Here is a 21851-nt window from a genome sequence, read left to right as displayed (position 1 = left end):
GAAGAAACTTTGACCATTATAGTGATCCTTTGGAATAGAATGGGAGCTGGTTTCCATCTTTGTGTTTACTGCTTTCTTTCCCAGCACAAGCATATGTGTGTCTACTCAGAAGTAACTCTCATTGTGCTCAATGAGGCTTGCTCCTGAAATGCAGGTGCATCTGGATTTGCAGAGGAAAGGAGAAAGGGCGGGGAGAGGGGGGAAACCTCTCTTATTGGTTGAGCAGCCTCTGACAGTCAGATGATGTTCTCTCCAACCCCCACCCAGAAGTATGTTCCGTGAAGTGATTTTTGTCAAGGTGGACACTAAGCCCATAGAATCCCAGAGTGTTTCTGATGCTGAGGAAGAGCAGTCGCTCCTTCGGGAGAGGAGCGCGCTCCTTTTTTCCCAGGACCAACAGCTGACAGAGATTCCTCCTACTCACATTCCTAGTTTAGAAAGCAGTCCAGGGAGTGACTCAGCACAGATAGCAGACTGGGGGGGATGCGCGGCGCAGACGCAGAGAGCGGCGCCAAATAGTTCGCGCTCAAAGAACGGTTGCGCCCAGAGGATCCAAGGGAAAAGGGGAGGGATTCTCCCTAGTCCTTATATTCAGGGGTCTGCCAGTAATTGCCTTTCAAACGGGGACCAACTGTTCCAACTTAGGGCATAGGGATGCTGCTGCTCAGATCTAGTTGCTACCTGTAGAGTTATTAAGTTGTAAAAGAAGAATAAAGCTTTGAAAAGAATCCCTTTGTCTGTGTCTGGACTTGGCTACTGGATTAGACTGAGAGTGCCCTCCAAGGAGCCCTTGACAATTTTTACTGGTGCAGAGCACTTGTTCATGGAGCCCTGCATGGACCAAAGCTGATTCCTTTTAAAAAATCTGGTACTCCTCCATTTGCTTCTTCTTCCATTGTTGTGGAAACACAGCCATAGACAGCCAAGCAGGCAGGAGGAGGAGGTGGTGCAGGGCTGAGCGGTAGAGCTCTTTGCTCTGAGAGTTTTTGTAGAAAGAAACACATTTCAGCTGCACCTAGTACAAAATATACTGGGCCAAACTCTCTGACATTTGGCAGGTGGGATCCCCTCCATGGTGGCAGGGAGGCCCCCAAGTTTCATGTATTTATCATAAAAACTGAAAAGTTATGGCCAGTTGTGTTTTCCCATGCAAGTCAATGGGAAAATGCCCAAACAGAGAGTTCCGGATATCTGAATCTCGCTTCGGATCCAGAACCGAGTCGAAACTGAGGGGGTCCAAATTAGTCCGAGTCGAGGCAGGGCTTATTTGGAGGGTCTGAAGCAGCTTCCAAAGTGGGGGGAGGGTCTGTGTACAGCCCTAGCTGAAAGCACCTTGTGCAACACTTAATTTTTGGTATAGACACAATGCTAGGGTCTCTCTCATAGGGGCAGTATCTAGGGATGCTGGAGAAATTCAAGACAGACTAAAATGAGCTCAGATTGCTAAGAATCTGACCCACGGAATCCACTGTAGAGCGACCCCCTCAGGCCTTGCCGAGTCTGTGGACTTTCGGGTATTTCACGTAATCATTTGCATATTTTTCCGCACGACAGAAAAAAAAATTCACATCCGCCTGTGAGCAGATGACAGAACAAAAGGCGCCTGAGAGTCCACAAAACACAGATGGAGCGTGTTTTGAACAGTCCGTACAACCCTAGCAGTATCTCAGTGGCCACGGTGTTCAGGTGGCCAGGTGTTCCTTCATAGGTCGGGCTGTCATGCTTGAGAGCCCCAAAACCACGCTTTTTAAAGTTACATTTTTATCCAACCTCAGATTTTGCTCAGATTAGCTTACAAGGTTCTCCTTCCCATTTTATCCTCACAACAACCCCGGTGAAATACTTAGGCTGAGAGCAAGTGACTAGCCCGCTTTTGGCCCAGGCATAATATGAGGGTAGTCCTCCTAGTGGCAACTAAGAATATTTAATTTGTAGAGCGGAGGTGTACAAACTAGTTACTTATTCAGGCTGCTTCTGTACCACTCTGCTGAATACAGGAATATGCATCAGAAACCAATTTCAGCCTTGTGTGAGGGATATTACCTTTTATCTTCCCATTCGGGTAACGTTAAGATTACCCTCTTGAGTTAATGTGAAAGGCTGTAACATTGTTCTTCATGTTACCTGCCCCACCCTGTTGCAGACCTTCTCAATAGCAAAACTAAAGTCAGTATTTCCCCCATAAATATGAGTGACCCACTAAGCCTTAGTGACTAAAATGTCGATCCTATACCCAGTCAGAAGAAAGCCCCATTGGATTTACTTCTGAATGAAAATGCATGGGATTAGGCTGCAAAAAACATATACAAAATCAACAAGATTCAAGTGTCTAGCCTGTCAGTGAGTTCTTAAGGATAATGTGGGTGTTCTAATTCACTGTAGCGATTCTGAGAGAACAGAACTAGTGGTCGGTAATTATTCCAGACTCATTTTGCAAGGTGTTAATGTTGCCTACTATGGGTTAAGTTCAAGGTCACACTAGCATTACTTTCTCCCTCTTTCCTTCCCCCTGCAGCCCCCTGTGGCACCAACAATCCGCTCTGGAGGGATTCCCATCTCTCCACAACAGTTTTTTTTTGGGGGGGGCTGTGTGGGGGGGAGGGAAATCACACGTTCGCTTGGGTCCACTGACAGAAGCAGTTCAAGTTAGCAGAATTACACCACTGGATTCAATCCTGTGTTTCCTCATTGTGAAAGAAGCACACTCAAGATCCCTTGATGTTGTTAGTTACTTCTTCACACCTCTTAACCACCCTGTCATATTTGTAGAAAGATGCAAAGGGAAAGATTGTTTTTCCACCCATTCCGTTCATGATTATAATGTGAAATGGGAATTCTATCAAATTTCCAGAGGGGTAGCCAGGTCAGTCTGTGACAGCAAAACTAAGAAAGATCCTTATGGCACCTTCAAGGCAGACAAATTTATTATGGCATAAACATTCATGGACAGGAGTCCACTTCCTCTCAGATGCATGAAGTTAGTTTTCAGTTGGCAGGCACATTATATATACTCCCCACCCATAACCATGTGTATGTATGCCTGTCAATTTTGGATTAGAGAGACAAGTGCAGCACAAAATTGTAATCTAAAACTAGGGGTTTAGGGTACAATCCTATGCATGTTTAGACAGAAAAAAGTCCTACAGCAACCAGCATTCCCCAGCCAGCCATGGCAAGCAAGGACAGGTGCAGCCTCCTGAGGAAGGAAGAGTTCCATAATCTAGGTATGGCCATGGAGATACCTTCTCCTCCTGCATGCCCGGCAGAAACGTAGATTGACTGTGTAGCTCTGCACTTGCTTTTTACTCTATTAAGGGTTTGCCCCTGTGGGTTGCGCTCCCATTAGAAGGAAGCCTCTGAAGTCAGAGGCTTCCAAGTATCCAGCACCCTGCCAGGCTCCTGCTGGCAGGGTGGATGGAGCAATGGAGGCAATTTTTGCCTCTCTGCCCTCCTTTTTTCTTCTTTTGCTCTAGATGTGCCTCTGAGCCTGTCTAGAGGTGGTGCGCTGCCAGAGGAAGGGCTGGGGCTGGAGAGCCATAGGATTTTTTGCATCCAGCCTCTCCTGTCCTTTCCTCTCCCCATCCACCAGAACACCCCTTCCCCTTTTTGGACCTCTGTGATGTCCTCGAAGGCTGCTCTTGTGACATCAGAAAGCAGCCACTTTGGTTCTTTCCGTGAGGGGGTGGGGGGAGTGGCCGGGGGAGGGATTGGATTTTGGAGTCCCCCTCCTGAAGTTGTAGCAGTGTCTAGGGCTTGGGGAGGGGGAATCTGAAAAATCCTATGATGCCTGGGACACTCTCCAAGGAGCATAGGATTTCACCCTAAGAAGATTAAGTCAAACCCTTTCAGGTACTTTTGAAAAACCAGTCTTTTGTATGCTCAAGCCAGCAATATAACAAGACATGGGGGGGATCTTCATGACAACAGAATATTATTATGGCACCAGGCTGATGGTAGAGAACGTCCATGCGCCAAACCTAGTGGGCTGCAAGGCAGCGCTATTTGCCGGAATAAGAACGAAAACAATAATACAATAATGTTCACCCTTACTCAGGAGAAGTTTGATCTCAGTTATTTTTTTCTGATATGTAGGTGTAGATGTGTGTCCTCTTTCATGTGCAGTTTCACTATTTTCTATGATTTCATGACAGCAAAACAAAGTGTTCTAAAAGACCTATTCTGTAGATCCCATTAGCCTTAGGAAGGCTGCCTGACTGAGCCTGGTCTTTCTGTGACTCCACCCCTGCTGGATGTTGACTGCAGTTCTTGACGGGCCAGTGGATGTTTCTTTAGTCTCATATGCCTGTATGGCTGAGAGACAGAAGAACCTGCAGGGGAGCCATGCTAAGAATCAGGTGATGGGAGAACAGCGTCCTTGGGCCAGGAAGGTATAGAAGGGGGTGCCAAGGGCTCCTCCTGAAATGACCCAAGTCCTCTTTGGGGTAACATGGAGCCTCAGAAGAAGGGACACGGTAATAACTGCAATTATGCTGTCATTAGTCAGGATAAAGCTCAGGCAATACAAATTATAACGGAAAAAATCTGCGGGTGATATGTGTCAGGCTTGAAGAGAATTTGTTTAAAGGGGGGGGAAAGATTTGCAAATTTAATTTCTTCTAATGAACAGAATGGCTGATTAGCATGATAATGCAGGCAGACTCAACAATAAGGCACTTTAGGAATCACATGATTTCAAGATATGCATTAACAAGATTTCTTTTCACCTGAACTGGCATATCTTTCCAAACTAGAGAAGCAAAGTTAAAATCGATAAATAAATACATAAATAAGTAAATACAGTCTACTGAAAAAGTCCATTGTGCATGCAGCTAGGTGCAGACTGACAAGGACTACTGAATGCTTTCTTAATATGTTAGGGTTCCACTGAATGTGTTACAATTTTCTCTGTGATCCAGTGAACCCAATTGCCTCACTCATCTTGCACTGATGCTGCCACTATGGCTTATAATAGCTGCAGTCCTAAACAGACTTACCTGAGAGTAAGTCCCATTGAGCACAGTGAGGCTTATTTTCGAATAGATGTGTATAGGATTGGTTCTGTCCGTTATTACTCAGTAAAGTGCAACTGAAAAGTATTGATGATATCACATCAAATACTAATAATTTGGAGCCTTAAGTTTTATCTGGAATTTCAGAAGTCATAAATGCCATCACTTAATAATTATGCATAATGTTAGGTACTGATACATTTCTCCCCTATTTTTGATGCCAAGGTTAATTATTGCTGAGGTTCCATTTATGTTTTATACATATTTATTTTGTTCAAAATATTTCTTGGCCACCTTTCAGGGCAGAAGCTCTCCCAAGGTGGCTTACAGCACGAAAATACTTAAACACAGTTAAAATATTAAAAGTGATAGAAAAATAAAAACAATAAAAACAACAATAAAAGCCAACAATAAAACCAGCAACGTTAACAGCAGTAACAGCAACAATAGCATATCAAGAGAAGGCCAAGGTAAAATAATATGTTTTCAAGGCCTACTACATATCTAGTTTGCAGACATTAAGTATTATAAAAAGGAATTCTTAAAGGTATAGTATTCCCCCCTACACACACACACACACACACACACCAGTATTTTGCTGATGTCTCACAGCAGTCAAGCAAGAATTTATTTCATTGAACACAAATTGAGAGAGTTTATTGTTATAACCAGTGCCTGACCATGATCCAGACATATTTGAATTCAGCTGTGAGGTGTGCACAGGCTGCCGTATATCAGTATCTGCACACATCTGTATACATCTGTATATCAGTATCAGTATCTGCATACATGTACAACAACCCAGTGTATGGTAGCTGTGAACAAGGAAACTTCCATGCTAGGGATCATTAGGAAAGATATTGAAAATAAAACTGCTGACACTGTAGTGCCTTTACACAAACTTATGGTGTGATCAGTTGGCACGCTGTATGCAGTTCTGGTTGCCACATCTTAAAAAGGTTACCGGAGAGCGAGGAGAATGCGCAAAAATGATCAGGGGACTGAAGCACTTCTTCCACAAGGAAAGGTTATAAAGTTTGGGCCTTTTAGTTTGGGGTGGGGAGATAAGTAAGGGGGGGGATGATAGAAGTTTATAAAACTGGTGTGGACAGGAAGAAGTTTTTCTCCCTCTTTCATAACAGCAGAACCCAGGTCTTTCAATGTAGGGATGTACGAAAGTCACTTACCTTTTCAACAGGGTGATTCGCGGTGGGAGGGAGGCGCTCCACACCTCCCCCCGAAATCCTAATCCAGCCGGCTCCGCTCCACAGAGATTCCGCGGAGCCACCAGCTGACGCCGCCCACAACCTGACATTCGGACACTGGGCAGCCTGCAAGAGGGGGGGGACACGTATGCAAATGGCGGCGACTACGGCGGCCGCCATTTGCGTTCCCTTTTTTCGCTGTTTTAGCCTACATAAATATTTACGTAATCTATTGCGGCAAAACAAAGGGGAATGCAAATAGCGTAGTGGGTGCCATTTGCGTTCCTTTCCCCCCCCCCGCCATTTTAGCCTACATATATATTTACGTAAGCTATTACGGCAGGAAAAAAAAGGAACGCAAATGGCGCCCACTATGCTATTTGCGTTCCCCTTTTTTTTCACCGTAATAACTTAGGTAAATATTTACGTAGGCTAAAACAGTGAAACAAAGGGAACACAAATGGCGGCCGACATAGCCACCGCCATTTGCATACGTGGTTTTTTTTTTTTAGCTTGCCATGATAGGCTACGTAAATGCTTACATAGCCTATCATGGTGTCCCTGCGTTAGCCGTGATAGGCTACGTAATTATTTACGTAGCCTATCACAGCTATGATGAGGAAGCGAATGGCGTCCGCGCTGTGGCCGCCATTCGCAAGTCAGCGCGGACGGCAGCAGGTAAACACTCTGTTTCGCATGCCTTTCGGGGGGGCGGGGGCTTCATTCCGCCATGGATTTCGGGGGGCCGAATGCACTGGCATTCGGCCTCACTGATATCCATGGTGGAATTCTCTGACATCCCTATTCCAATGAAGCTGAGTCATGGGAGATTTAGGAATAACAAAAGTGCAAAGATAACATATGGAATGCTCTTCCACAAGATGTGATGATGACACCTAGCATGTATGGTTGTACAAAGAGCAGACAAATTCATGAAGGCTTTCAGTGGCTACAGATCATAATGACTGTATGTTGCCGCCAGGTTCACAGGCATTATGCCTCTGAATTCCCAGCTGCTAGGGCACTACAGCAAGAGAGAGCTATTGCCCTCATGCTCTGCTTGTGGACTTCCCATGGGTGTCTGGTTGAACAATGTAGGAAACAGGATGCTAGACTAGGTAAGTCTTTGGTCTGGCCCAGCAAGGTTCTTCTTATACGACTGGGGGGTCTGATTGCCTGTAGAGTCTGGAAGGAGAAATGTGTCAAGATTCAGTCCCACCCACCTCCAAATAGATTATGGGTGCTGTGTCAGATACAGACCCAAGCAGGCAAAGGCTCACCATGCATATCATGTGGCTTCTTTTTAAAAAGCCTTTTGTGCATGTGCAGAGTACAGCAAGCAAGGAAATGCATATATGACACCTACCTTCTCCCTTTACTGAAAGGCTGATGAACCCTTTTCAGCCTGTGTGTGTGTGTGTGTGTGTGTGTGTGTGTGAGGTTCCAATTTGGCAAGGGTCTGGGGTGGAGGTGGCATTCCAGCAGTGGGTAGTGTCAGGATTGATTCTGAGAGCAGGGAGATAGTTAGCAGCTCAGATTCAGAAGAGGGGCAGCCAGAACTGGGAGAGGCTTTTTCACAAGCCAGTTCAAATATGGGTAGGTGTGCTTCTCAGGTTACCAACTCCCAGATGGCCAGGCATGAAGCTTCCTCCTTGCCCACCTCTGTGAGAAGCAGCGAGCAGGAGGAGGAGGGGCTTGAGGACTGTGACCTAAGAGATGCAAGGCGGCGGTGCAGAGCTAAGAGGGAAACGTCAGGGGCGGAGCTCAGACGGTCGAACCGGTTAGCGATGCGTGAGAGGCTACGCAGGAAGCATCACACGAGGGGCGGGACCTCCCTCCCTAAGCTGGCCTAGCCAGGTAGCCTCCCTTTCAAACTGCGGGCAACTTTTGGTGATCCCATTTGAATCCCCTGGAGGCATTCCTTTGTAGCCAGAGAGTCTTCGAGGATTTGCATCTGTAATGAACCTGAGAATAATGAATTAAAGGCATGAGACTGAAGCCTCTCATTTTTTTGTGTGTTTGAGTGCTTAAGGAAAGAGGGGCCCAAGGGGAGTTGTGACAGGTAGGGCTAACAGCAAGGGGTGGAGCCAAGGAGAGAGAAAGCAAAGTGGGCCAGGCTAGATGTAACACCGGCCAGTTTTGACATTTTCCCAGTAAGCATGCAAAATACAGCTCAGTTCTAGGCATGTCTACTCAGGAGTAAACCCTAGTGCAACAGCTTTCAGGCATGCAAAGCACAGCTCAATTCTACGCATGACTACTCAAGAGCAGGTTCGGGTGCAACAGCATCCAGGCCTGTAAAGGACAGCTCAATTCTATGCAGCAACCATCACACCATAAAAGGGCAGCTCAAACACCTTTTATTGTCTTATCTCTGATCACTGAGCAGAGATAACAGCAGAAGAAACTTGCAGGTCTGATGGGGCACTCTGTGGGCTGCACTTGTCCCTCAGACCCGAAATTCCCCATCCCTGCTTTATTGGGTCAGACTGATCACATTTTCTGGAAGTAAAAGACATTCCCTTTTAATAGTCATGCTTCACAGTTTAGCAATTTACCCTATTAACATTTTGACATGTACAAGATGCATACAACAAAGAAAGAAGCCCAAACTCAAGCTGATCTTTTCCACATCCAAGTATCTTTCCATTGCTTTAGACAATAGCAGATGAAAAAGCACATCTCTACATTGACTTTGTATGTTCAGTAATAGCAGCCCTTCTGCATTAATTGTTTAACCCTGGCTCACTTTTGAATTTGAAAATACATCCATACACCCCTGCATGCAGCCAGTAACTTAGTTATTTTAAGGAAGTAATTTAATATATGAAACCTAATAACCCACTCTAAAGATCACATACAGTGTATTTTAATGAAAAAATGAAACAGGGATTTTTGTCATGAAACAAATCCTAGGGATGTACGAAAGTCACTTACCTTTTGAGGAAATGTGATTCGAGGTGGGGGGGAGGCGCCCCATCCCTCCCCCCGAAATTCTGGCCGGGGGAGAGGCGCCCCGTCCCTCCCCCCCGAAATTCTGGCTGGGGGGGAGGCGCCCTGTCCCTCCCGCCGCGAACCCTCGCTGGCTGGGTCTGCAAATGGCGGCGGCCATAGCCGCCGCCGTTTGCGTCCCTGCAGTCAGCCGTGATAGGCTACGTAAATGTTTACGTAGCCTATCACGGCTGAGTAAAACAAAAAACAAAAACCCGCGCATACGCAAATGGCGGCGCCCATGGGCGCCGCCATTTGCGTTCCTTATTTTGGCACGTCTAGTCTAAGTAAATATTTACGTAGACTACGGCGAAAATAAGGGGAACGCAAATAGCAAAGACGCTACGTTATTTGCGTTCCCCTTATTTTCGCTGTAGTCTACGTAAATGTTTACGTAGACTAGATGTGCCAAAACAAGGGACGCAAATGGCGGTGCCCATGGGTGCCGCCATTTGCGTATGTGCGGTGTTGTTGTTGTTTTTTTACTCAGCCGTGATAGGCTACATATACATTTACGTAGCCTATCACGGTATTTTTTAAAAATCTAGCCATGATAGGCTACGTAAATCTTTACGTAGATCTAGGGGTGCACGAAAGTCCCTTACCTGTCCTCGAAGCTTTTCGCGGTGGGGGGGAGGCGCTTCGCTGCTCCCCCCGCGAAGTTCAGGCCGGGGGGGGGAGGCTTCCCGCCTTGCCCGGCCGAAATTCAGGCCGGGGGGAGGCTTCCCGCCTCGCCCAGCCGAAATTCAGGCCGGGGAGGAGGCGCCTCGCCTCGCCCAGCCGCGAACTAAAAAGTAAAAAAAAACAAAACAAAACGCCCCCATGATAGGCTACGTGACGATTAACGTAGCCTATCACGGCTAGATCTGCAAAGTCGGCCATGATAGGCTACGTAAATCATCACGTAGCCTATCACGGGTGACTTTAAAAAAAAAAAAAAAAGCGCGTACGCAAATGGCGGCCCCCATAGGGAGCTGCCATTATCCGTATGTGCTTTTTTTTTTAAGTCACCCGTGATAGGCTACGTGACGATTTACGTAGCCTATCACGGCTGACTTTGCAAATCTAGCCGTGATAGGCTACGTTAATCGTCACGTAGCCTATCACGGGGGCGTTTTGTTTTTTTCTTTTATTGGAATGGCGGCAGTGGCAGCCGGTCGAAAGACCAGCTGCCGCTCCCGCCCCGGACGAAGACCCGCCAAACCGCCGGCTGGACCCGCAACCGGGAGGGACATTCGCCAAAGGTAAGTCCCGTCCCGGGGGGGTGCGGGGGGTGGGGGGGTGCGGAGAATTTCTCCCCGAAACTTGTTCAGGGGGCCGAACACGTTGGCGCTCGGCCCCCCGAAGTTTCGGCGAGAAATTCTCCGCCAACCCTACGTAGATCACGTTTTTTGGTGTTTTTTTTTACTGGAAATGGCGGTGGTGGCAGCCGGTCGGAAGATCAGCCGTCGCAGCCGCCGCTGCCGAACCGCCGCCAGGGAGATTCGCCCAAGGTAAGTCCCGTCCCAGGGGGGCGGGGGGGCAGACCGTTTCGCCACTGATTTCAGGGGGCCGAATGCGCTGGCATTTGGCCTCCCCGAGATTCGTGGCGAAATTCTCTGACATCCCTAATCAGTACGCTTTCTGTTTCTTGAAAACTGCTAAATGTACACTACTGTAACATCAACACCGATGATAATCACAATTGTACTAATAATATTTAGAATTTATCAAGCACTTTCTTGGCATGTTCAGGGCACACATACTGGCCACATTCACATGTCATGCTAAGGCACCCTGAAGATAAGCCACTGTGGGTTGGTTGTTCACTCAGTAACCCACGTTACTCCTGACAGATGATCGGGGACACTATGGCTTGCCATGGGTTCCCCTTAGTCCTCCCGCTTGCTTCTGGCACATATCCCAGGCGCCTTTGCAGCAGAAAACATGGTTTCCTCATTCCCTATGTCACCACTCTTTCTGCAACTGATCCGCTGGCACTGTTGGCTCATGGGGGCAATTCCTTTGTGCATCAGTTTGCCAAATGCATATAATTTTATGAGCTGTTATGAACATTGTAATGCAAGTGCAAACTTTTTACAAATTATTTTGATTCAGGGTCTTGTGCAAGTGCACAGGAGCACAAGACTGTCAACTATTTAGCACAGCACATGGATATCCCCTTCTTGTCAACGTCCTTGTCAATTTCATCCTCCATCTCTGCACTTGCCTTGGTAGCAAACACCTTTAAAAAAAGAAAAGAAAAAAAAAGGCTGCTTCATGTACTACCAAAGTAATTACACTGGCCTGAAAACCACCTTCTTATGCAGCTGCCAGCTGCTTTCAATTCTCCCCAATCCCTTTGTGCTTTTCACTTCCTTACACTGGTCTCTGTTGTTAGCTGTCAGATATACATATGGGTTATGGAGCTATGACAGGGATTGGTAAAGATACACAAATTTCAACACAGAGCAGGGAGTGAGGGGGATCAGTAAACATATGCAAATTTCAAGGCAGAGCAGTGAGAGGAATCAGTAAATATATGCACATTTTATGACAGAGCACTAAAGCAGAGAGGGGGAAATTACGCAAATTTCATAGCAGTGGACTTTCAAATGTGCACACTTGCACAAGACTGACAAAAAAGGCTGCAAATGTGTTCGAGACACTCTCCAGTGTCCTTTCTTCTTGATTTTTAGCATCACGGGTTGAGGGCACTGACAATAGATGAGGGGGGATGATGGTGGCACTATAAAGAACATAAGCAGAGGCAGGGTTTTTTGCCGCTCTTCCCAGGCAGCCCTCTAGCCATCCCTTTTTACCAAAGCCTTTGAGGGCTAAATGCATTCTGTAGCACATTGTTTTAACTGTTTTATTGTTTTAGATTTCAACTGGTATTAGCTTGTTTAGTAGTTTTATATGTTTGTAGGTGTTTAAATTATTAATTGTTTTATACAGTTTAAATTGATTTTATCTGTACGCTGCCCTGAGATCTTAATGATATAGGGTAGGATATAAATGTTTAAATAAATAAATAAATAAATCCCTGACAACCAATGATGAAGTCACCCTGCTAGGCTCAGACGTCACAACAACCCACCCCAAACAACCCAACAAGCCGTGGGTTCTCAGGGTGGCTTTTTCATGGAAAACAACTCACAATGCAAAAACTACTTTGGACATCACAACAAGTTACCCTGAAACAATCCAGAATGACAACCCCCTGTTCCTACTGAGTTGTGTGAGCCAGGTTATTGTTTCAGTAACTCTTACAACTGCTCTATAAGATATGTCAGTTTAATTATTTTGCAATAAAGGTGAGGGCGAAGGCTAAACGATTATGGCGGTGAGTGTATGGGAGAACTGACATTTGAATTAGAGACTTTCAACTCATGATCCATACTCTTAAGCACAGAATTACACCAGCTCCCTTATGTATCTCGTGGCCAACTCTTACATGACAGAAGTGATTTGGTGGGGATACCCTGTGGCTCAGCATCATGCCACTGGTTATATCTGAATGAAACTTGAAGTCATGCAACAGGGCCAATGACCTTGTTCCTTCCCATAACATGCAGTGCTGGTTTGAAGAGTAACCATATTGCTGGTCTTTTGCAATTAATCTCCTCTAGCTCAATATTACTACAGTAATATGTGACACAACAGTGGGAGAGCAGTAACACTGCCCGTCTAGTGATGCTGGAGAAATTTGAGATGGATTAAAATGAGCTTGGATTTCTAAGAATCCGACCTGCGGAATCCTCTGCAGAGCACCTCTTCAGGCCCTGTGGAGTCCGTGGACTTTCAGATGATTTTTTTACTTTCCCGAAATTTACACATTTAAATCCGTAGAAAAATATGTAAGTTTCTGCTGAGGAAACGTAGAATGTAGGGATGGCGGAGAATTTCTCCCCGAATCTTCGGGAGGCCGAATGCCAACGCATTCGGCCCCCCGAAATTGGTGGGGAAATTCTCCGCTGCCCCCCCCCCCCGGGATGGGACTTACCTCCTGAGAATGTCCCTCTCGGCGGCAGGTCCCAGCGGCGGTTCGGCGGCGGTTCATTGGGGCGGGGGCGGCGGCCGGTCTCCCGACCGGCTGCCGCCGCCACCATTGCAAAAAAAAAAAGTGTGGTAAAAAACACACACACACACCCGTGATAGGCTACGTAATGATTTGCGTAGCCTATCACGGCTAGATTTCCAAAGTCAGACGTGATAGGCTACGTAAATCGTCACATAGCCTTTCATGGGTGACTTTGGGGGAAAAAAAAAGCGCATACGCAAATGGCGGCGGCCCATGGGCGCCACCATTTGCGTTCCTTATTTTGGCTCGTCTAGTCTACGTAAACATTTACGTAGACTACAGCGAAAATAAGGGAACGCTATTTGCGATTTGCGTTTTCGCCGTAGTCTACATAAATCTTTACGTAGACTAGACATGCCAAAATAAGGAACGCAAGTGGCGGTCCCCACGGGAGCCACCATTTGCGTATGTGCTTTTTTTTTTTTTCCCAAAGTCACCCATGATAGGCTACGTGACAATTTACATAGCCTATCATGGCTGACTTTGGAAATCTAGCCGTGATAGGCTATGTAAATCGTTACGTAGCCTATCACGGGTGTGTGTGTGTGTGTGTGTGTGTGTTTTACTTTTTTTTTCGCGGCCAGGTAGACGGGGTGCTTCTACCTGGCCTGAATTTCACTGGTGAGGGATGGGGTGCCTCCCCCCCGGCCTGAATTTCGGTCGGGCGAGGCGGGGCGCCTCCCCCGCCTCGCCTGAACTTCGGAGAGAGAACCGAAGCGCCTCCCCCCCACCGCGAAGCAAGCTTCGAGAACAGGTAAGGGACTTTTGCCCATCCCTAGTAGAATGAAATAGGGAACAATACACTAAATGTTATGTACCGGGGTAAATTATGTAAATACGTATGTAAATATTTACGTAATTATTTCCGTATTTTTCCACATGACGAAAAAAATTTTGCATCTGTTTGTGGGCAGATGATGGAATGAAAGGCACCTGACAATCTGCAAAACACAGATGGAGCGGATTTTACACAGTCCATACATCCCTAGCTATAGCATAAAAAATGGCATTCCTTAGAACCAAAGCATTCCTTGCTCAGTACTTCCTTGCATACAAAAGTACAATGAATGCAAACCAATACAGAGCTATACATACCCTTATGCCTAATGACTTGAGAGTGCTTAAAGCACTCTTAGCTCTTTCTTCATTTGGGGCCACTTAAGTATCAACTTTTATAGAGAGGGGTCATAGTTTTGTAGCAGAGCACCTACTTTGCAAGCCAAGGTCCAGGACTGATCCCTGCCATGTTCAGTACAAAAGGGTCTCAGGCTCAGTACAGAAAGGTCTCAGTTAAGAATTGGGAGAAAATCATCCAGTTCACATTTTTATGAGCACTTGCCAAATTTGCACTACCTGAACTGAAACATCAGTATCTGTACTTTTTCAAAGTTTATGAGCACAGTTTGCACACCAAGAAATATGTATAGTATGCAAAAGAGCACAGAGACATACACATATTATAGAGAAGTGCACAGAAGAATGCTTTATCTTAGGGAAAAATGTGTCGAATTTGAGAAATGTGCACAAAACATGTACACATTTTCAAGCAGACTTAAGAAAAAAGATTACAAATTGTTGCAGAAATGGTACAGAACAAAGGGAACATTGAAAAAAATAAGAAAATGAGTGAAATCAAACTTGACCAAGTTGTAGAACCCAATCAGTACAAAAGACCCCTGACTGAGACTCTGGAAAGCCACTGTCAGTTGGAGTAGACGATAGTGGGCAAGATGGATCACTACTCTGCCTCAGGATAAGGCAGCTTCATATGTAGCTTCAGTTGGCCCTTGCAATGAGTGAAGTGTTACTAAATAACAAAGCAATATTTCATCTTTTCCAAAAAGTTCATCTTTTACCTTGTGTAAACAGGTTGTTTATACTTCTACCCCCACCGGCACACATTGTTTCTTTATCTACAGGTGCTTGCTAATCACTGGATATATTTTGTGGCTGAATTTCTGGATTTATTGTTTGCTTGTGTTTTATTGGGCCGTAACTACAGAAAGCTGAGCTGACAGCATGAAGACGTATTTTGTGAAAGCAGTGGACAGCAATCAGATGGTCTCCGCTTTTTGTCACTGCCAAGCAGGGTTGGTTTGGTACTGCAGATCATGAGATGAAAGGCTTCTCTCATCTCATTGCTAGTTCCTAAACCACCTGTCCCTCAGAATCGTTAATTAGTGCATTGGGAAATGGGTGATCATCGAGATGATTATTAACACAGAACTGCAATCTCTGTAAAATAAAATGCATATCTGCATCACCATCAGTACATAAATGCTCCAGGGCCTTCCAGTAATTGATTTTCATGATATCTACAAACCTATCATGCAAATCACAGTCTTCAAATATGTATCTGAGTTTGCATAGACAAGACAAGGATGAAAGAGATTTTCTGAAGAAGAACAGTATGCTTGACAGCCTGTTTTTGCATAATGATAATAATCTCTCTGAAAAGAACATTGTTTTCAGTGACATTTACTCTCTTTTCAGGTTGACCCTGTTTGGTGTAATGATGTCTGTCCTGCTTGAACTTTATTAATGCTTCCTGGAAATGGTTTAAATGCCAATCACTTCCAAAAGGATAATTACGTTCACCCAGAGGTGTTGGAAGAACTTACTTAGCCCATCGAAAAGGAATACAGTTCTCTGCTGCCTACTAGGAATAGGTGAAGGAGCTCAGTTCAGGAACCCTAGGATGCTCTGAGCATTGTCTTGCCACTTGTTCTGGGTCCAATTCCTGTTTCGCTGCTCACTCTGCACGAATGGGAAAATTGTGCAAATCAAGGAGTTACCGAATGTGAAATTTGCGCAAATTTCCTCCATATCCTAAAGCAGGGCTGATTCAGTCTACAGGGAAATTGGTGCAAATTAGGAAATTTGTGCAAAACCAAACTGGGAAAGTTGCACAATTTGAATGTGAGCACATGTCTGGCAATTTGTGCACATTTTTAGTGGGCACATGCTTCAAATGGGGCGTGCTTGCATGTTTTGCGAGCAACAATGAAATTATCTTACATCCCTACTGCCTACCATGACCATTTTCTCTGCTACACTATTGTGGTGAGGTTGTTGCTAGCATTTTGTGGCTTATTCTGAGCATATTCTGCCACAGGAGTCCTACCAAGTTGCCTATGATTCCCGCCTGCAGGATTTCAGAGCATGCATCTCAATTACGATACAATATGGTTTTCGGTCTGTTTCTGGGCAGTTTAAAGTGCTGTTTATTGTGGCAATATAATCCTATATGTCAGAAGCAAGCCCTGTGAGTTCAATGGGATGTACTCTCAGGTAAGGGTGTCTAGGATTGTAGATTTAGAGCACAATCCTATTCATGTTTGGACAGGAAAAGGTCTTACAATTCCCAGCATTCCCCAGCCAGCACAGCTGGCTGGAACATGCTGCAAGCTGTAGAACTTTTTTCCCTGTCTAAATATGCATAGGATTGCACCCTTAATGTCCTAAATATTTAGGATCAGCATACTGAGAGGCTATCTTCTCCCACATGATCCTGCTTAGACCATTGACAGAGACCTTCTTTTGCACCTCACCACCGGCCAAGTTGTGGTTGTGGATGCACAAAGTTTGGCCCCCAGAGTGTGGAATTCCCTCTCCCGAGAGGCATGCCCCCCTTTCTGTTTTGTTGTCTTGTAAAAAGCATTCTGTTCTGGGGGGCCTATGGCCTGCAGAATAATTGAAAATGTTCTCTGATGTCTTTATCTTGGTAAGGGCTCCTGAAGTCACACTTCAGAATCAAACAGTCAGAGATGATGCAAGCACGTGTACAGCCCTTGGAGCTGAGCAATGCAGAACGTTACAGCACAGATGTGGCCTAAGTAAAGTGGATGGGAACATAGCCAAGCATAGGACTTAAACCTAAGGAAGCCTTTTCTTTTTGGTAAGAGTCACCACCACATCCTTTGAAATGCCTGCCTCCAATATCAAGCACCAACCAAGAGAGAGAATGTTTATAAGCAAGCATCTCCTCTGAAGTGTAGGCCACAAGTTATTATTTATGTGTAGAAAAGAGACCTAAAGATTTTTCCATGCCATTTTGGCTGACTATAGAAGGCTTTGTAAAAGCTTCTTGAAAAGGACTATATATTGGTTAGCCAAGGCCATGTATTAACCAAGGAAGACAGGCAAGTATTAGATCCAGGCTTAATTGGAAAGGGGCATTGCTCAGTAGAACAGCCCCTGCTCTGCATGCAGAAGGTCCCAGGTTCGATCCCTGACATCTCCAGATAGGGCTGCAGAACTCCTGCCTGAAACCCTGGAGACCTGCTGCCAGTCAGTGTCAACGATACTGGCCTAGGTGGACCAATGTTCTGACTTAGTATAAAGCAGCTTCCTATATTCCTAATTTGAAAGGTGTGCCATATGTAGCCATTATTGTGGTAAATCTAAGATAGGACAACAAATCTGGGCTTCATTCATTAAGATAATGTTTCTTTACGAGTGCAGGGAAAATAACTGTCAGTCCTGCTTATTCCTAGAAAGAGAGAAGAAAACTTTAGCAAATAGTCTAGCTGCCCCAAATATATCTATGGTTCTTTCTTATTCCTCTTAAAATCTCTAATGGAAAAAGGTGGGGCGGTAGCATTTGCCATAGGGAAGCTGAAAATGCTTTTGATTTTAAGTCTTACCTTTGTGCTTCCACCAGAAAAAGGGAATTCCACACTGAACTGAGAAATGTGCTATAGTTTTTTAATTGTTCTGATTGTACTGCAATATCTCAATACATTTTTACAAGTAAAAACATGAACAACACATGAAACAACCTAATGACAAATAAGACTGGTTGAAAATTCCTAATAAAGAGAGCTTCGGCTATTAAGCAGTATAGAAATGTAATAAATCAAATAAGTACATAAAATAAATTTGAAGAAGCACTAGGGTATAGGGTGGCACACCTCTTCAATACTTTTTTCTGGTTATGTTACATAATGGCTTCTAAAATATCTGTAGCAGCAAGCCCAAAAGATTGTGGAAGAGTAAAGAGGAAGGTGCTAGATGCTGACATAGCTGAGTTGAATAAACTTCATATAGGAAGGCTGGCAGTACAATCCTATGCATGTCTACCCAGAAGGAAGCCACACTGAGTTTAGTGGGGCTTGCTCCCAGGACAGTGTGCACAGGATTGCAGCCTCAAATACAAAGAAAACAGGGTAAGGTGGGAGTGTGATATTGCAGAGTTAGAATTCATTCTCTCTCTCAGTTTTAATAAATAAATAATAGATGGCTCTTTCTCAGTATAGCGACTAATCATCCCCACTGGGCATATATGATTTCAGTTCAGTTCAGGCCATCTGACATGGTTTGGATGTGTCTGGACTCGGTTCACATTAAAGGGGACTCAGCATTTATCTGTGCTTTGGGGACTTCTTTGGGGCTGGGATATACTGAACTCTAAAACAATCATGTGTTGAATCTCTAGCATTGTCTTTGTCCATTAGTTTCAATGTGTAAAAATTTCATCCCTGTATATAACTGCCACATTTCCAGACCACTTCACCTGTCTCACAAAGAAGGCTGTAGCCTTTAAAACCTCCTGCTAGGATTCACATGTCACTGTTGGCAATCCCAGACAAATAATAATAACAGAAACAGTGGCCAGATTTCTTTTTTCAGCTGTAAAGGCATGTAAAAGGCTTCTCTCTGCTTAAATTTAACCTGTGCTATCTCTTCACTGGCTTATATATGTCACATTTATTTTAATTTTTACATCCTAATTTAATATTCTATATTACTTAGTTCACAATATCTTAATCTATTCCATCATATATCATAATCTGTATATTTTAATTAAGCATATCACATTTTATCTTGATGATTTTAAAGTACTTTGTTATTGATTTCAGTCCACATACTTTAATTTATATGGACTGAAACTTGACTGTTTGGGGTATGTCCTTGTTCCCGGAATGGGGTCTGTGACTGCATAATAAACTTTGATTTTGTGAATGTCCCAAAACTCAGAGATACTTAAAGATGATCCTCATCAACCACTGATGCGTGACCAATACGTTGGAAATAGATATCTGTTTTCAAATATTCACAAAATTAATCTGGGATTGTTATTCAGAAGGTATTGTCAAATTCATCCCATTGTAGATGGTGTGTGTGTGTGTGTGTGTGTGTGTGTACTAACCAACCAACTAACTAGATAACTAACACATTAATTGTTGTATTTTTTTTTTTACTACTTATGGCATCAAGACAAACCATCAATTGAAAGACATAAGCATGCAAACAGGAGTAGGTTAAACACTTAGAAGCTAAAGTACATAAAATGACAAATAGATATCCTCTTTAAAAGCAGAATACTTCTGATCATTTGTAAAAAAATAAAATTAAAATGGAAAAACTGATACCTTTTACTGTTAAGTACACCTGCATTGTTCTGGGTGTGTGTTGAGTCTGCACCGAACACGTATATGGACCATCATCTGACACATCCACATCCTGTATCTGGAGGCTGTACTCCCTTTTATTTGCTGTTGCAATTGAAACTCGAGGATCTACTGACCATTTGTCTCCTCCTGCAAAAATAATACTTGATCGGTTCAGCCAGGCACCTTTGGAAGCTCCATCTTCCAAGTAACACCTGTAGATTTCAAAGAAGAGAAACAATTAACTGAAATATTTTTTAAGAAAACTTGTTTTATAAATTTCCTTATCATTTATATATTTGTGATTTAGAAGCTATGTTTTATAGGACTAGGAAGACATGGTTTCAGGCGATACTGGTTGCATTCAGAACTACTATTTTTAATGCAATCTTCGACCAACATTTTCACAAGAATGGCAGCAGAGTGCATATGAAAACCAATGATTGGTCTCCGTTTAACTCTCTATTTCCTGTATTTTCCCCGAAGGGAAAAATGCTACTTCCTAAAAGAGAGAGAGGCAAGAGTAGATGAAAGCAGAGGGAACCTGTCCAAATGAGCTGTTAAGTACTGGTTTTCCACCTGATACAGAGTTGCCACCAAAAGTACCTAAAGCAAATTCTAAGGAAGTTTGTCAGTTCCTTCTCAGAAGAAGCAACTCAAGAACTTTGAGGGAAGTTGAAAGAGCTCCAATGAGACTAACAATATTTCTCAGTGCCTCTGCGTTCATCCTAGCTTTCTCTATCAGCCCCAGTGCTCCTTCCATAACAAGTTGAGAAAGCAGATGTTTGAAATGCTGAACAGATAGTCAGAATGGCCCTTGATTTCTTTTGACACACACAAGTAAATAATAGTCCATTGTTCGTGACATGGATGCACCTTGTCCACATTCACCAATTATATTGTCCTAGAGTGGCCAAGTGTCCTACTTTATGGAGGGCAGTCCTCTATTTTGGAGAGATGGCAGAGGACAGTTCTCTGTTTGAAGGTCTACTTTAAGTGGTGTCCAATCCAAGTCTGGTTCAAACAAAACCAAAGAACCATAAGAAGGGAGAGATGGAGCTTGATGTCACCCCTCTACAGTTAGCACCCAGACAGAAGACTGAGCAGGCACACAGATCACCTAGTCAGCCTTCTCCAGTCTTTATTTCCATTTAAATTATAGTAATTATTTCTGAATTTGTACCTCTACATATACATTTGCATTTGTGAATGTTGTGCAAATTAGGGTCATCTTTTTTAGTGATGTCTTTCCTCTTTTGCAGGGATGTGCAAGTGGCCACCAGCTGACCCAGCAATATATTATTCACATTCTTTATATTTATATTTACTGGATATGTTCTTCTCCCTTAGATAATACTTCAAATTCTTAAATGGGCAAGGAAATCAAAAGAGAAGATTTAGCAGTTCATCAGTGGTAATAAGTCTAGTAATTTGTACAGAGCATGTTGATGTGCACTTAAAGTTTTATTTTTAAAAAAATTGTGAAAGGGGAGAGTATTACAACATGAGAACATGAAGTTGGAGCTCTGTTCACAATGACACAGCCCACTAAATGTTAGGAAAGAGCAATACTCCAGTCAATGTGACAGACTCCTGCCTCTCTAAACTTCATTTTGAAAATGTTCGGCTACAAATTGAAGAGTGGTTCTTTTAAATGAGCACAAAGTACAACCACAAAATGAAATACACATCCATCGAAAAGGGCTTGACAGAATCTCTACACAGTCCCTCAGGGGTTTGAACACCGTGCTGAAGATTGCTACAAAATCCCAAGCTGAATTCAACAGGGTAAGTTACTGCCAACAGTATGAAACTAATCAGCTCAAAAATAAGGAACAAGGTATATTGCAGAATCTAATTTGCAGCCAGTTTCATCCTCCTGCCAAACCAAAACCAAGAGGAGTCTTCAAAGTTCTGTATTAAGAGAAAATTTCCATATATATTTCAAGAAGAAAAAGAGATATAGCCTGATTTTAAAACTAAAACACAAATATGCCATTATTTAAAATGTGGAGAAACATTAAAAAATGACTATTATTCAGAAATTATTAGACACTTTACTGTCTTCTAAGACAATCTACTAACAGTGATATAGAATTAAGTATGTTGTAGTTTTGGTGCACTCACAGGAGATTCTAGAACTTTGGATAAATCTGCAGAAAGGCTAATTGCATTTTATTAAATAACTCAA

General features: G+C 43.8%; 1 protein-coding gene across 3 annotated transcripts in view; it reads right to left on the bottom strand.

Moving 5' to 3' along the window:
- The window catches only part of NEGR1 (neuronal growth regulator 1), a 791297-nt gene that overhangs the window by 440375 nt on the left and 329071 nt on the right, over window positions 1–21851 (bottom strand). For all 3 annotated transcript variants that reach the window (XR_014790510.1, XM_084852229.1, XM_084852228.1), the window contains exon 2: window positions 19643–19875. Coding sequence is in view for 2 of the 3 variants with exons in the window: in XM_084852229.1 (XP_084708355.1) it covers window positions 19643–19875 (233 nt within the window). In the remaining variant the exon portion in view is untranslated. The remainder of the gene's footprint in view (window positions 1–19642; window positions 19876–21851) is intronic.

The sequence above is a fragment of the Heloderma suspectum genome, chromosome 4 (genome assembly GCF_057233095.1).
Source record: "Heloderma suspectum isolate Gila_16-S chromosome 4, 16-S_ref, whole genome shotgun sequence".
Taxonomy (NCBI): Eukaryota; Metazoa; Chordata; class Lepidosauria; order Squamata; family Helodermatidae; genus Heloderma; species Heloderma suspectum.
The sequence above is the reverse complement of the archived record's forward strand: the minus strand, read 5'-3'. Positions and strand labels throughout refer to the sequence as shown.